Source organism: Takifugu flavidus, chromosome 5 (genome assembly GCF_003711565.1).
Source record: "Takifugu flavidus isolate HTHZ2018 chromosome 5, ASM371156v2, whole genome shotgun sequence".
Taxonomy (NCBI): domain Eukaryota; kingdom Metazoa; phylum Chordata; class Actinopteri; order Tetraodontiformes; family Tetraodontidae; genus Takifugu; species Takifugu flavidus.
In genome coordinates, this window is record NC_079524.1 from 6,910,850 (window position 1) to 6,927,831 (window position 16,982).

At 45.1% G+C, this 16,982-nt stretch overlaps 1 protein-coding gene across 7 annotated transcripts in view; it reads right to left on the reverse strand.

Moving 5' to 3' along the window:
* Positions 1-16,982, reverse strand: part of LOC130525571 (membrane-associated phosphatidylinositol transfer protein 2-like) — a 29,811-nt gene that overhangs the window by 6,602 nt on the left and 6,227 nt on the right. For 4 of the 7 annotated variants that reach the window (XM_057032476.1, XM_057032475.1, XM_057032479.1 and 1 more), the window contains exons 2-15: positions 11,905-12,149; positions 8,298-8,512; positions 7,723-7,844; positions 7,085-7,318; positions 6,646-6,978; positions 5,570-5,665; positions 4,008-4,112; positions 3,866-3,930; positions 2,944-3,188; positions 2,621-2,810; positions 2,356-2,475; positions 2,042-2,256; positions 1,771-1,946; positions 1,472-1,642 (exon numbers count right to left, since the gene is read on the reverse strand). In XM_057032476.1, coding sequence (XP_056888456.1) covers positions 1,472-1,642; positions 1,771-1,946; positions 2,042-2,256; positions 2,356-2,475; positions 2,621-2,810; positions 2,944-3,188; positions 3,866-3,930; positions 4,008-4,112; positions 5,570-5,665; positions 6,646-6,978; positions 7,085-7,318; positions 7,723-7,844; positions 8,298-8,512; positions 11,905-11,982 — 2,365 coding nt within the window. In that variant the 5' untranslated portion in view covers positions 11,983-12,149. Of the gene's footprint in view, positions 1-568; positions 722-1,471; positions 1,643-1,770; positions 1,947-2,041; positions 2,257-2,355; positions 2,476-2,620; positions 2,811-2,943; positions 3,189-3,865; positions 3,931-4,007; positions 4,113-5,569; positions 5,666-6,645; positions 6,979-7,084; positions 7,319-7,722; positions 7,845-8,297; positions 8,513-11,904; positions 12,150-16,982 lie in introns of all 7 variants that reach the window. The other 3 variants (XM_057032474.1, XM_057032473.1, XM_057032477.1) reach the window with 1 other exon arrangement.

A 16,982-nucleotide genomic window follows, 5' to 3' on the forward strand; every position in this document is an offset into this window, starting at 1 on the left:
TACTGTTGCTTCTGTAGGCGATGTGTATCTGATAAAGGTAAATAAAAGGTAATTTTGAGATCCTTATTGTTGAGGTGAGAATGCAGACAATAATAGAAACACATAAAATGGAATATCAAGACAGAATTCAATGCAAACGTAAAATTGCAGATGTGTTTGAAGTGGCTTCATTTAAATGTTCCCATAAATTCCCTCAGAATTAGAAATAATCCCTCAAACTGAAGCCAGCACAAAGACAAATGCTTGCATCCTTAAAACCACTGCACGTGAAATTAAAACACACCGGCAACATCACCAGAAGTATTTCCATGGCAAAAACCTACTCAAAATGCATCATTTTCATTTACTTGAATATACATAACTATGATATGCTGTATTTCAATTCAGACACTTTAATTAAGGCATTAGAGGGTAAATGTCCTCAGCAGAAGCTGGACAGATGATGCAACCAGAGCAATGGGAATACTCAGAAAGCACGTTTAGTTTGTTTAAATGTGTGTATTAGTGACACAATGAACAGACCAAAGAAACACAGTGGAGGGATGAAAGAGAAAGGGTGGCTACACACACTCCAGAGTGATGGGGGTGGCTTTGAGGCAGCCCTCCTGCCAGTTTAGCACAGGCACGGGGATGCAGGTCTCACTGATGGTCTCCTGACAGCGAAAGGTCACGGTGGGCCCACTGTCAAGAATCACCTGAACGTTGCTCTGGACAGTCTCCACTACAGAGGGAGGCGGTGGGGGTGGGCAGAAGAAAGGAAAGGGTCATGTGTGTAGATATGGGGACAGGACACCAAAGGAGGAAGGAAGGGAAGACACAAAAACATGTGAAGCAAGAAGAGCTGAGCATGAGACAAGAAAGGAAAGTCAAGCATTAAACTGAGCCTGCGTTTGTGTTACTGAATCTGCTAGTCAGTTAAGTACGGTACTCCCGCCTAAAGATAACGCAGTTAAACTTTGCCCTTTTTAGCGTTCATGACTACACAAACAACACTTACTGTATTTTGTTGATTGTTTATTTAACGATGGCTATATTTTTTTGAAAAGCTATAAAAACTCGGTTCAGGAGTAACCTTACCAGCATCATTTCTATGTCTGTCGATAAAGACAATGTTCATGTAAAAAAAGAGAGTGAGGCTTAAGGGTCACTCCAGTATAAAACCACAGAAACCACCAACAGGACTTTAAGCACATATAGATGAATAAAGTAATTCACAAAACACATCGAAGCACCAAAAGCTTTCCAGTATCCAGAGGATTTACGCGGGAAATCACAATGTGTTTCTTAACCATGTATTGATTATACGATGCATTCATGGGAAGTAGGACAGTAGGTTAATATCAGGGTTTCAGATGTCAGAAGATGCTGTTTCCATTTGAGGTTTAAAATTATTTAATCTGTAATCTAATCAAAGACAACATATTTCTATTAATTTGATTATATTTGGACATTGTTGTTGCCGAGTACTCACCCAGCAGGGCAGAGTTTCCGTCTCCGAGGGGAAAACGCTGGTAGCGGGGCACGTTGAAGGGAGGCAGGAGGTGAAATTTCCTCTCCAAAAGAGGCTCCAGGCGGCAAGCTGAGGGATCGGCTGGATGGAACAGGTTGTAGACCTGCTGACAGGCAGGCCGTAGCTGGGCAACTGGCAAAAGATCAAATCGAAGATGAGATAAGAGGCAAGAATTGCCTGCTTCTGATGAAACAGATAATTGACATGGATGGGACGACCGTTAAATGGTCCCAAGCATTCCTCTGTATAAGTTCACTTACTGTCAAGCATGGGAATCACTGTCTTTCTCAGTGCCAGAACCAATCCCAGGGGAGAACCAAACAGGAAAAAGTCGGACACTTCAAAGTCAAACTTCCCCAGGGAGCTTCCGTCCAGCATGGTGCTGCTGCTCGACCTGCGTGAGGCTGCGTCGTTGTGCAAGATGCTGGAGTGTAAACTACAAGGAGAGCGCCAAGTCATCACAGACGGGCGATACGAAACACACAAAAACAAAGACTGGCGGGTTTTCATGTCTCGCCGCAGGCAACGCACCTTGAGAGGAAGGCCTGGTGTTGCTTGATCGTGTCCAGTTCGTAGGTGGAGGAGTCGCTTCTTTTACGCGGCATTTGCTTTCTGGTGTCTTCGCTTGCACCGGCACGAGGGATGTCGATGTTACTGCGGCTGAGATGGCGGCTGCCCTCCAGGGTTGGTGAGGCTGACCCGTGGCCGCTGTTAACAGTAATTCCAGGAGAGAGGAGGTCCTGGTCCTAACAGGAAACAAGAAATTTGAACAGAACTGTTCATGTAGGCACAAAGATGACAGCTTCATCTTCAATAAAGTCACGGTTGTGTTGTAAAACACGCACCTGCACACTGACAATGCTGCCCCTGCGACTGCTGTTTTGACTTTCATTTACTGTTTGAGTGCTGCTGCATAGCGCATCAAATCCCAAGATTCCTCCCACGCAGTCTCCAATGAGACAGACCTAAAGAGGTTCAATTCCAGAGGAGTATTTAATAAAACGATATATTTCTTTGACATGAGCATAAATGTTGAAACCAAAAGATCAAACCAGAGTAACTAGTGACTGACAACGGAAACACACAACAATACAGAAGATGAGGACTGACCTGGCCTGAGAAGGCTGCCCCGTCAAGAGACTTTATAAAGTCTGTGTACACCTGGTTGGCACGCACGATGGCGGTGGACATGGCCTCCTGGTACTGCAGGGAAGAGGTGGCCAGAAGAGGGAGAGCGGCCAGGGGGATGTGGTCTTGGATACTGGACAGGCAGCCCTCATCGTAGCTATATGGACTCAGGCTGCACAGAAGACAGAAAGAAACACACGGGGCGAAGGTCACAGGAGGCCACTGAAACTTTTCCAAATAAATACATTGAATCCTTGGTCATAATCAACAGTGCTTGAAACGTGCAGGGGCGCGTGCCGCCTTACTTGGACACCAGAGAGAAGGCCTCGGTGCAGATGGCAGGGCAGGGTACCAAGCGGATGGCGATGCGTCCCAACGCGGCGGGGTAGTGGACGCGCATGACCGTTTCAAAAACTGTGCTAATGGTGTTGACGTCCGCCTGCTTGCTGCTCGGATCCCCGACTCCCGTGTCCAGGATGTTCCCCCCATGCAGGACCAAGATGAGCACGTGGATTTTGGAGGGCTGCAGACACTGCTGTGATGAACTCTCCTGAGAAAATAATGTTTAAAAAAAGAAGTGGTGTTTAAAGACATTTGCAGAGTGTGGGCAGCGGCAGACAATGCCCTCCGATTTTTAGTGTTTTATTGTTTTCAGATTTGCACAGAAATGTGCAGAGAACCAACCTCCACGCCACATGGACAACACAACGAAAACAACAACAACGCTTCCTTCACACCACAGCTGCAACACCAGTACATCGGAGTTGAACGCACGCCTGCTTTTACACAACGAATCAGGCAATGGGAGGAATAACAGGGCTGGGGGGGGGGGGGTTGTCAGTACTGGGTTTGTTCAGGGGACTTTAGAAGTGGGGTCTCTGTGGAGCTGAGGCATACCACAGTGCACGCGGGCCAACAACGTTTACTTACTGACTGGTGCCTTGTAACCATGATGGTGGGAATGGGAGAGCTATCAGCCTGGCCTCTAAGTGAGCCACGCATCTGAATACAAGAGGACAGAAAGGCTCAGGGACAAGCATCCCTCCTCTCATCAGTCTTATCCAACGTGAAAAGCCTGATGCAGCAAGGGTTCAGTTAGCTCAACTGACATTTCTGGGTCCTCGACACATAAACACCTCAGTATTCCTTTAGGGTGGACTCATAAACAAAAAAAGAGCTTGCAGTGAAGGAAGATCAGATTTGGTGTCGTCACTGGGACACGTTTACCTCATCTAGTCGGTCCTCGCTGACTGATCTCTCATAATCCACCGTCATGTCCTTCAGCAGCTCCCCTACAAACACAGGAGTCCCGTTAGATTCTGAGGCCACTTAATCACATCCTTAATAATTCTGAGGATCAGCATCACACCCGAAGCTTCGTCCGTGTCCGCAGCCTCGATTTTATCCATGAGGTCATTGGAGTTCCATTTGGTGATTTCCTTTGGGAGGGAATCCTCGTTGTCGGAAAAATCCTCTGCAGTGAAAAAACACGAAGTCACCAAATTAACAGGTTGAAAAAACCACAATGCCACAAGTCTTCACATTACTTGCAAATAACAGCGCATTTTTATTCTTTCACTGCCATCACTGAACCCTCTTTTATTTAAGGTTAAATTTGTCACCACTGAGGGGGCTGGGTGAACAGGAATCTGGTGTTGGCAGGAATCCCAATCTGATTTTCAAAACAATGCGTGACGTAATTAAAAGGAATTAAGCTGCTCTTATTCTTAAAATAATAGAATTGCCTAATTTATTTCGCTGTTGTCCTTTGGAAGAAAATACTAACAGTTTTTACATTTTTTCTAGTAAAAAAAAGAAACCAGACTAATTTTTAATTTGTTTATTGACGGCATTCAGAGCCAGAGACACGGGTCCTTGGATCAATGACGGAAGTCTATTCTTTGTTTTCCTCTCCCCCACTTGCTAACATAATCCTTAAGGGAGAGAAGGTCAATGGAAATAAAATAGTTTCATATTTGTTAAACTCTAATCCAGTCATATACTGATGTTCAATTTCAGTATTATTTGAAAGTAGTGTGATTGTGGCACTACAGTAAATCTGAATACCTTAGATTTTATGCTTTAAGAATTAAACTAATTAAAAACTCGCTTCACGTTGATTAATTCTAATGCTACTGTACCAAACAAATATGGGGAAAATGCAGCTCAGTAATATTCAGATTATTCAGGGACCCCGTGGACACTAACCTTTGACTTCTTCTGTGTTCATACAAAGCATCAAATATCAACTTTAATCTCTGCAAACCTCATGTTTTCTTCCAGAAAATGTTATGTATGTCATGAATGTAAACGTGCTTACATTTCTGTTAAAGAATCAGTCCCCAGCTTGTCTCCCCCTGCACGCTGCACTATTCAATTACTGACTAATATCTGACTAATTTCAATGATTCCCACTTAAAAAAACTGATGTCCACAGGATTTATTTATGCTGGAACGGGTGTAAACTTGTAATGTGGAACAATAAAATAAACAAGATGATTTTTATTTAGCATTGTGACAGAAAGGAAACACTTTAAACACAAAATATTGATGAATCATTTTGCACGGATTCATTTATTGCTTGGTGGTGTGTGTGTGTGTGTGGGGAGTGTGTAAACAAGGGCGTGGGTGAGCTGGTGACTGCTGGGGGGAGAAGAGTGTGATTTCTGGACTGGGCGTCAGGGTGAGACACCTGGCACATGTCCTTGGCCAAGCTCATCCAGCAGAGACAGCCTAGGTAAGGTAACACACCCACTTATTTCAACTGCAGCCCCAAAGCATGCTGGGTATCTGGGAAGCTTAAGAATTGATCTGTGGTTAAAGAAACGCATGCAGAGTCAAGGGAAAGGGAAGCAAGCAGCTGCTCGCAAGACTGACCACAAAAACAATGTTTTGTCTGGAATTAAGAGGATAACGCAAATCTTTGGTTACCATGGGCATCAAAGAATTCCTCATCCGAGCTGTCGTCCGAGTCTCGTGCTATGCTCTGCATCCTCCACTCTGAGATGCTGTGACGTGACGGACTCGCTGCAAAATGACACGAAAGCGGGAAAAAAAAGTTGTTATTTTTGGACATGTGTTTTAGCCTCCCTCTTCCTTTTTATAACACACAGTCACTGTGACAAAGAAATGCTGCAAAAAATCCCCCGGCCCACACACGGAGAGTGTTATATAAACATGTAACAGTCACCGCGGTGCATGGCTTCACCACAGATGGAGCGCTTCATGGTCGAGGGGTGCACAAAACGCGTGGTCCGTTCTGACAGACAAGCTAAAAGCATCGACTGACAAATGCATTTTGAAGAAAACAGCAATCAGGTCTCGGCTGTTATTATTTGTCTTCAATGGGGGGTGTCCTCTGGTCTGTGATGTCAACACAACTGCTAAAAATAGTCCAGGAGAGAGCCACATGGGGGAGTTATGGGGGCATACTGCAGTGAACGGTGTCACGTGGAAGACGCTGGAAACGTCTGTGGTTTAGTGGGAAAATAATCCCTGTGAAGTTCTGTTTGCTTGGGAAAGATGAGACGAGGTGGGTAATAGAGCAAACCTGGAGGCAGGCGGATTAAAACCTTCATATTACAAGGAAACAACAAGGAAACTCCGGCCTGCTCAGTGGGTACAAGAAGAACAAAGCAGGAAGTTAATAAGAATAAAAAGAAACTGCACACAATGCAGAGAAGCTTGCCAAGCGTGCATGTTCAGCCACATCTGGTTAATGTATATAATATGGACACCCTCTGTCACTTAACTTGCCATTTCCATAATTATGATTAGGGAAGTTTTTAATTTATAAGGCACATTTTTGAACTGTGTAATTAATCAGGATTAATCCATAATCTTGTTGTTTCAAGACTATAAGAGAGAAAAATGCCGGTACTACGAGAGGAACTAAAAACCTGGATAGAAGTTATATATGTAAATAGGGGATGAGTGTTTCTATAATATTTTTAATAAAGCATAAAGTGGCGATGGGGATGAATGTGTAAGGAAGTGTTGCTCCTCACCTCCTCTCTTGGATGAGCGGGAGGACCGAGACGAGGTGGACCACTGCTTTGTGAGTACGCCTCGAGGCTGGAGGGTCTCTCCTGAGCTGACAACCACTTCCTCTGCCTCAATGGAACTGATTGCCTCTTTAACCTCCTCGTTCTTATCCTGGGACGGAGCGGCTCCGTTGGCCTCTGTGGCCTCTTCTGCTTGACTGAACTGGGCCATCTTCATGGCCAGGGCCAGCTGGGTTTCCAGTTCCAGCTGCCTAATATCCTCCATGGTCAGACCGTACCACTCGTCCTGCCAACACCAGGCCTGCCGGTGGGCACGAACCATCACTTTTCTCAGACCTGGAAAGTGATAATAGAAAGACTTGAGAAACAACTCCTGGATTTACAATTATAGAGTGCACTGCATTTTTGGTAGCGTGTGACCCGTTTTTTTTTGTGTACTCACCAACATCGTGGATGAAGCGTTCAATCTTAGTCTGCATGCCCCAGTAGCGAAACTCCACCTTGCAGAGTTTGTAGGCACACATAATGGGAGTTTTCCCTGGGTTATTTTTGTATTCTTCGATCCAGTCATCCCGCAGGGGACCCCTCTGTGTCTTATCCGACTTGTAGAGCCGCGTATCCTCCTCTGCTTTGTATTCATGAGGCGGGATTGGATCTGTCACTATATCAATCGGATCTGCAAAGATATTTGATTATTAATTACTATATCATGTAATCCAGCATTCTTTAGACTATATTTCTGGCTGTGAACGCACGGGAATAAATTATTGATTAAAATGATTACAATCAGGGTTGTAACTGGGTCACCGCCTGCCCTTAAACCGGTTTCATGTTCAGCTAAAATGCAACAAACACATGCAGTACCCCTAAACTGCCACAGGTGGGCATTACCTGCTGCTAAAGTTTGGAACGCCTCAGAATAAACACATCATTTTTATTGGTATATTTGTCTATTTTAGCGGTTCCACGTGCGCAAAATAAATCAATTTCAATTTTACAGAAGTCTAAACATGCCGCCAGACAGTTTCATAACTGTTTTTATTTTCCCAGGGAATCAAAGTGAAAGCCAGGTTTTCTCACCAATAGTCCTCTGTCTCTTGTCTGCAGTGGAAAGATTGAAGACGTCGACTTGGTCACCAGTGTCTGGTTTGTAATAGGTCTCAATGTCAATGGAGAACTTCTCAACAAAGGGGCAGGTGTATCTGGAGGTCAAAATGCAATCAAAGGTTTAGAAAAGACCACTGCAACAAAGAGACAGATGCAGGCCTCTGGGTAATAACGTGTTAGTAGCAACACACTGGAGCATCTGGTAAATGTGGATGGATTTTTAACATTTCTGCATCTATAATTGTCGGGGGTTATACAGTCACCCTGAGAGTGACGACGCCCAAGAGCCTGGAGGCGCTACAGGCCACACACTGAGCTCTGCTATTCTTTGGCTTTGTGGCCACCGTCAAGACCCCCTCACCACATTCATCCCTCACGAGATCTGAATCAGGTGATGGGGTTTAACTTTTTCACTGCTTTTAACAGTGTCTCCACCTACTTAGTGCAAAAACTTTTATTTTTGAGTTCTTTTTGGCAGGGTTTAAAACACCCTCACTCCTGCTCTGAAGGGCTGTGGAGGAGGCCTTCAGAGCAGCGGCAAACTTCACCTGGTGCGGGTGTAAGGGTAGGCGTTCCACGACTCCTCTTCAACCCTCAGAGCTGCTTTTGGCAAAATTGAGCGGAACCAGCTGGGAATGTGCATGCCAATGTGGTAGACCTTGTGGGTGTACTGGCCTGAGCCACCAGGTCCATCTTTGTAGGGCTTGTTTTCTAATATCTCCACGCCGCTACCTTCACCGCAGCTCTCCTCTCTGCTCTTTTTCTGCAAGAAGAACAAAGTGTAAATGTTCTGCTGACACGTTTACATAAAATAAGCTGAGTTGGCTGCAAAAATGCACCAAACAGAATGACCAACAACAATAACAGGTTTTATAAAGGTTTGTTCAATCACGATCTCAAAGTTCATGCAAACGGGCTGGGTGGAGTTTTCTTTACATGAGTCACACCTAAAAATAGCACTTGAGAAAATGAGAAATAAAAACAGATAAATGAGAACCTCTCACCAAAGATCAAAGTCCAAGTGCTGATAATTAAAAACACTGAGAGTAACAACTGTTAATGTTGGTTACCAGTCACTCATTTAATGAGTCTAAGGGATCCAGCCCAGCCAATGAGCAGAGGGCTAGTAAAGGAGGAAGCCATGAGGCATCTAGCAATCCAGACCTCATTACCTATGACAGGTCATTCATTAGCCACCCAGTCTTCTCTCAACAGCTCCAAAGACACAACACAGATGCCACAGGGCCATCTGACCTACAGTGCATCACAGGCAATAAACACAGTTAGCAAAAAAATCTATCAAATAGATCCAAGCCTATGCATTAATCACCTACCAAATCCAGTGTGTGACCTGGAAATGGGTAACATAAAGCACGTTTCTATATAAACAGATAGCTATCATTTGGCTATTCAATTGCACCAGGCAGAAAAAAGAATTACTGTGAGTACTATTAGCATTCATTTTAAATGGATGAACCGCTAGACTGATCTTTTAATTAGGCAAGTGAACGCAGTGTGCCAAAAGCAGTGTCACTTCTTCTCCCCCCTGGAGCGACAGATGATTCTTTCCAGTTTACCGGGAACATGGACACAAAGCACATTCAAATAGGCATGGCAGGAACCAGATGAATTCACCAGTGTGTGCGATGTTATGCCCTTAATGGAACAGTATTTATTCAATTAATGGGGAGGAACAGAAATGAAGAGACATTTGTCAAAAGGCCATGAAAGAGCGTAGATCTTAGAGTAGTGAAAACCTATATGGAATAAAAATACCATTTGTGGGTCCAACGTCTACCCTTACAACGCTGCCATATTAACGCTCGCTTTTTCTCACCCACCTTTCTTATGCAGCAGCGAAATGCTCCTGAAATAATAAAAAAAAAAGGCCAGTACCATTAAACCCGCTACATCCAACTGATCTGACAGGAAGAGAGTCACATCCTGATATTTTTCCTCTCCTATTAAGTTAGCGAGGCATGTTTCCTGTTTGAGATGCTGCTTTTCATTTCCTGATACAGATACAGCAGCTAAGGCAGAGCGTGACGGATGTGCGCGAACATATGAGGCGCGGCAACATTCTCTCATTTCATTTTTCACACTTTCCTCCGTTGCTTTGCGTGCTGCAGCAAAACCGCATGGGCGATCCCAGCAGCAGAGGCGGAGCAGGGACGAGGGGGGGGGGCACGGCGGGAAGCGGGCTGCCGAGGTGCAGATACGGCCGAGCTATTCTGCGGCCCTGACTTCATCTCTGAGACTCGCACAAGGATGGATCACAGGCCAGCAGGCAGGCCTACATGCTGCAGTTGCCCTGGTAACACACAGCAATGAAGCATGGGTATCTACAGACACCAGCTCAATCGTTCTCCTTCCCTTCCACTCCCACTCTGATTTCTTACCCTCCCTCTTTCATAGACTCTTTTTTATCCTCCATTTCCTCTTTTCATTCGCTGCCTTCTTGAACAAAACCTGACCACCGGCATTCGCTTGATGTCACGATTGCCATGGCGACAGAAGCTTCGCAGCAACAAGGCTGTGGAGTTAGGGTGAGGTTAGGGGAAAGGGTAACTGTAGGTCAAAGGTGTGCTACCACCATATGAAAAGGTTCCACAGTCTTGCTCACGTGAAACCAGCTTGCGGCACATATTTGCATATTTAAAGAAAAACATGCAACAGTGCATCAAAGAGTAAATAACATTACAGAAGCAATGATCAAGTGGCCATAGTAGCAGCTTAATAGCTTTTGTTGGTCGAAAATGATTTGTTGGGCTGATTCCTGTTCTCCAAAATCTACGATTGGATTACCTGTCTGGTTTATAGACAACTGAGGAGGAGGAGGAGGAGGAGGAGGTGGCGGCGGCGGTGGTGGTAACACTGCTGATGCGATAAAAGGTTTTTCCCAACATGTCACAGGAGATGCCGCCTCTAAAGACGATGATGCAACATCTGTGTGCCTGTCACTCGTGATGCAAGATGACATCCACAGGCAGACTTTTATTATCATAAACCTACATTATGAGATTCCTTTCTAAGGTAAAGTTATTGATTTAAGTCCCTACTGGGGGCATCATTTACGGGAGCATACGTAGAGTAGTTCCCCTTTATCTGTCTAAATATAGATCTATAGTCATTCAAGCAGATCTTGTGATGAGCAATTTTGGACAAAAGTGCTTCTTCATGATCAGCACCGTGTCAGCAAAACACAGACTGGCTGTTTTCCACCCAGATGCCAGAAATTCAGACTCCCGAAGGTATCACGTGAATAACACATCCTGTGATTTAACTCAGGCTTTGACAACTTTGAAGAAGTTCAGAAAATCACAAGAAATCTTATTCAAGGAGGGAAATCAATTGTGCTACAGACAGACAGCTAGCTATCAAACACTTGCTGACCCAGTTTTATTCTCAAAAGCTCTCATTTAGTCTCTATCAGAAATTTAAATATTCAAAGTGTTTCTAACATGAGGGGAAATGCATGAGAGGCGGCTGAAGTAGCAACGCGCACCAAAATTCTCGAAAAATGCCTTAAACTGATCGCATGAGCCTCTAATCTCAACGTGTTCTTCAAATGTGAAACCACTTATGGTTCCTGTTATGTAACAACCCAGTTCAAATCCCAAAACAACTGCTTAATGTTTATTCAGAGTCTGCCTGGAATGATAAACCCCTGTAAATGGGGCCAAGCACACCTAAATACCTGAACACACACATGTAAAAAATACATCAGAATATTTTCTTCCCCACACTTCCTATCTGTACGGCATATTTCTGCATGAACTAAATCCTCCTTACACGAGTCGCAAGAAGAAAATCTGTTGACGCGGGGGGGTTTTCAGGGTTTTTTCCTCTTTTAAATGCCTAGTTAAACAAATGAAGCTTTAAAAACGGCTAAGTCTAATGCCTACAATGGCAGCGTCTGTGTGCGGGACAGTTAAAGTGAGAGCAGCCCCCCACCCCCACCCTAACCTCCCCACACATATGAAAGAAACACAGGCAATGACGAGTGGAAAAAGCCTGCATCACAGAATTTATATCGGCTCAGCGCACAAGCTCTCCCTGTTTGTGTGCAGGCATGAGATGCCCCATGACCAATCATTTAATTTCATGATTGGTCACACGGACATTGAAAGTTATTGGCTCTCGATGTAGCCTCACCTGGATCATGTAGAGCTGGGCGATGCGGTACTCCTCCACACTCATGGGCATGGGGATGCGGTACTCTTTGATGAGCATTGTGACGCGTTAGTGGCGAGAAAAAAGGGATCAAGAGGGTCGGGGAGAAGACCGATAAGGGGAGCGGGGACGGGAAGGAAGGGGAAAGGTGACAGGACCACAGAGGCACGGGGACACTCCTATGTGTGACTTGTCAAACAGCCGGCTGAAGCCTACATTGATGGTTCCTGTAGGGAAAACAAAAGAAAAGCACACAAAAGATGAACAGATTTTTTAAAAGAACAAGAAATCCGACATGTATTGTTTTTTATTCAAAACAAATTCCACCCTGATGGAAGCTGTCAAAAAAACACATCAATCAATGCTAACAGGTAACACGTCAACACTTAGCTGTCACATTCCGCAATACAAATCTGAAGACAAACAGCCCTTCTCATGGCTCACAGACAACCGAAGAGAAAAGAAGGGCTGGACTCAGGCTTGGATAACTTAGCATACATCTGGTCCGAACCATCGCAGGACAAGCACCGGCGTCAACTCTCCATCCAGCGTCTCAGGTACAAGTTAGGTACTTTCTAGGATAAGTTTCTCTTCTTATACGCAGGACAAAGCTTTGTGTGTGTGTGTGTGTGTGTGTGTGTGTGTGTGTGTGTGTGTGTGTGTGTGTGTGTGTGTGTGGGTGGGTGGGGTCCACAGAAAGCAGCCTGCTGACGCCTCTATAACCACCCAGTTTCTCCCGGCCCTTCAGCACCATCACATGAGGGGCTCACCCAGCATAAGAAGGATTACGGCTGAGTGGGGAACATTACGCAACATCGCAAGAGCCCCCCTGTGCACAATCGAGGCTTCACAAATAGCAGCCTAAGAAATGCGTGGTGCATTGTTTCCACACCACTGGGCAGATAGGGGGTGGGCGTGGGATATACGTACATTATCAACATGTCGGTGTTCTGGAGCTGCACCACAAACCACAGGTTTCCAAAACACTGAGCGAGACCACGACGAGTGCAATAACATTTATTTTAACATTTATGTATTGGTGACCTCAGTCATCACAGCAGCACACGCTTTTGATGGACCATTAAAGTCTAAATAAACGGCTTCGCAGTTGCTATTGAGCTTGTTTTCAGATGGTCCTGGTGAAAGCGGAGTGCAGAGTTCAGGATGAGATAACATTTACAACAGGATAGCACCAGCGTAATATCTGGCATCGGCTCATTCGGTGTAATCTCACATATCCACACTTACGTCTGTACTGAGTCGCTAGCTAAAAACGCTCCCCTCTGAAGACATGTTTAGCTGCGAAGCTTACTGAAGCGGAGCCAGTGCAGAGATGCAGTCAGGTTAATCTGCCTCTCCCCCGTCCAACAGGGACGTGCTCTGGATAACTCAACTGAGCGTTGCCTTCTATACATTTTTAGGTCGTATCTTTTGCCTACGCAGACAGAAAAAAAAAATTCAGAGCAGAAAGCCACGTAAAAATAACTGCACAGTTGGGAAAAGCAGGGATTAAACTGGGCTAACCTGCAGCGGTCCGGAGAAAAGCCGGGAGGGGAAGAACCAGAGAGACCCGTACATGTCATTGCATGTCAATGGGAAGGTCAAAGTGATCTTTTCTAGTCTCTATACGTATCATATGAATGTATATATTTATAGCAAGATGTCACAAACTGGCAATAATGACATACGCACTACGGGGAATATTAAGACATCAAGGATGGGAAAAAACTGTAACCAAGAGCTACGCAGAGACTTGCATAGTCATAACCTGGCACTCCAGCAGGAAGTATTAGGAGCCTAGAAAAGATTATGCAGTGCGGGGATTTGAGTGACGTTGATTCATGTAAATTATGAGACCAGCTGCATAGCAGGATTATTAGTTTTCCGATTTAAAAACATTAAATACTACTTTGACATCTGTGTACATAGCATCCAAACAAGTGGCAGGACACCATTACTCTCAATTCACAACTATTTAGGTTTTTCCTCAGAACATTTCAATCACTGTTGAATTTGTTGATCACATCTTTAAAAGATCGTCCACTAAAAACCCCCATTAAGCCTCTCCCCAATCCTTTCTGTATAACGTGTGCAGACGATGGTCGCAGGATAGGACCTGTAACACTCCATCCACCTGCAGGCTCGAGAGACTACTTGCACAGTGCTTGACCCAGAAAAAAAAGCCCTCCCTCCCTCTCTCGCAGCATAAAAATAGCTCGGTCACAATAATCATAGCATACGCAAGCTTGACGTTGCTCGTTCAGAGAATATGCCCATTCCCTTCTAAAAATACAGCCGCTACCCCCCTCCTCCTCTAGGCAATGACGCAATAGCAGCACACGCTGCTGCACAGCGCTCATGACAATGCAGCCTCCAATGTTCCTGCGTCGGTATCGACCGGGGAGGATCCGAAATGATTCACAATGAACAACATTTATGTTTTGCTTCTTCGCGCGTGAACCGCGGCCAGCAGTAGGAATGCAGAAGCACTGGGAACTCTCTTCTGTTTCCCAGAAAAAGCAGTGAAGCAGCAGCAGCGGTGTGGAGCATATTTATAACCACGTTATTTACATTCCCATCCATTCAGAATCTCATAAAAATCATCAAATTATGGTGTACAATGAGAACTATTTAGGGTCAGTCCAACTCGACGTGATGCTGAGCCGTAGAACCTGCATGAATGAGGACGCGCACACCTGCACAACCTTTCGGCAAGGAGGGATGAGAGCGGCTACTTCACAAAGCAAAGACTGGATTATGCTCCACACCCTAAAGCCTCACAGATGTAAACAGGAGCAGTCGGACTAAACCGGACCCAGGTTAATTTTCCCATTTTCATCCAGATGTTTACGCGGCTGGACAAACAGACCCCTGAGGCACCTTTTGTGTTAGCCGTGTTCGAATTATTTAATAAATTACACACCCGAGCATAATCTGGATTTAGCATTTTCATTTTAGTTCTATCTGATCTGGCTTTACCACATGTTTGGGCAATCACAGCCTCTAAATAAAACACCGCAACAGGGTTGTTATCAGCAAATATTAGTGCTGTGCATCCAGCCAGCTCTTTTATACTGCAGCGCACAGCAGTGTTGGCACACATGCTGCATCTGACCAGCACTCTATACACTGTGGAGATGACTATAATGGAAAGTGCAACATATACCTTAAGACTGAAGGCCATATGTTCACCAGTAAATTCAACCGCGGGACAGCTGGGCTCTGTTACTGACACAACAGCTCTGAAGACGAGGAGGGAGGTGCCGACTAACAGGAGGGGTTTACCACAATCAAAGTGCTTCTTTAAATTTAGCAATAGAGAAGCCGGTGCGCAGGGAGCGAGGGTTCCCCCATGAGTGACAACCTTTAAATTACACATGGAAAATATTCACCCCAGACTGCCTGAAATACCACGTATCGGTCTCACGTTGCGCCACCTTGAAACTGTAACTCCGTCTGCGACAGCTGCGGGCGGCAGTTACGGCGCGTGACAGGAGGCCTTGATTGAGTTGATGGGCTTACCCGCCAATCCATTTAAAATGTCAAAAAGCTTAAGACAATGCGCTCGGTGCTGGAGCCAGCGCGCTCCCTGTCAATAGCGAGAGAGTTAGCAGCCACCTGCAGCGATCGAAGACAACGAGGAGCACGTTTCAGACAACGGATGCTGAAAATGAAATTCATTTTGCCGATACAAACTGCATTCCATCCTTTATTCCTGCCTTCATCCATCTCCTGAAATCAATACTAAGCCCTTGGATGAAAACCTGGGAAGCTGCTGCTACAGTATGAATCTGAAGGGCCTCAGACAAACACATTTCCCCCTGATGGGGGGAAGGTTTCACCTTTTACAGGCTGGATGGGGGCACTGACAACAGTATTTCTTTACAATATATGTGCAGCTGGGATGGAGGAAATTGTTTGACTTGACAATAAAGCCGAAGGAAGAGCAAACATTGCTCTTGTTTCCATAATAAAAAAGCCACCCAGTGGTTTTATGAGCTGTCCCGCATGGGGCGACGAACTGAAGTGAAGTGGGAGCGTGGGGAAACTTCCTGAGTGGTTCCTACCAAACAGATACATAGATACGTCCTAATAAATATCTCCAAGGGAGAAACACAAGAAATGAAGACGATCACAGTGTGATCTGCATACAAAATTGATAACATATTCCCACGATGCACCTTAAAACAAGGCCATCCCTTTCTGTCCCTTAGGGCTGTATTCTCCTCCACCGGGATGAGGACGTGGGATGCACAACCTGCCCTTGTGCTTTTACTCATCATTCCAGCATAAGGAATCGCTAAAAATACTCAACACCCCGTGAGCATCTCCTCCATTGTGTTCCTCCTCCTTCCCCACATCCTCCTACAGTAGAGCTGCTTCTAAAAAAGATCCTCGTTTACCCGGAGAGAGGGCGAACAAGAACCGTGCACGGCAACTGCCAGGAATAAGGTGTTATGAAGACAGCAGAGCAACTCGGATTCACTCCTTCGGTATATATAGTGTGACTAAAAAGTTGCGCTGTGGATGATCGCCCCTTTAAACCCCCACCGCCTCGCACCCGCATGTAATTAAAATTGCACCTAAATATATTTGATGTCCAATAACTTTAAGCTGATTTAATTAATGGACCCACTGCTTTATAAAGCCTCAGCGTTGCTCAGCCTGTAATTTACTGAAAACATACCAACACTGGCTCTAATTGAGACCATGCTTCACTCTGAAATCCAAAATTAGACGACCTTACATGCAAATTACACTTGGATTAATCAGTTATGCGCCGAGGTTAAATGAGGATCTGCGCTGGCCGTCATTCCCTCCAAGTGCTCAGACGCACCGAATCAGCTGAATCAGTCTTATGTAACCTGGGCAGACAGAGAAAGGGGGAGCATACATAACTCCATCCCATTTATCCATCCCATTAACTGACTCCTGCACCCTACAGGCCCGGGAGCATGAAATGCTTTGTAGATTTTGACAAACTCTCTCAATCATCTCTGCCTTTCACCTTTAGGTGTGGATTCAGATCACTGCAGACCTTACTGCTGCAAAAATAAAAG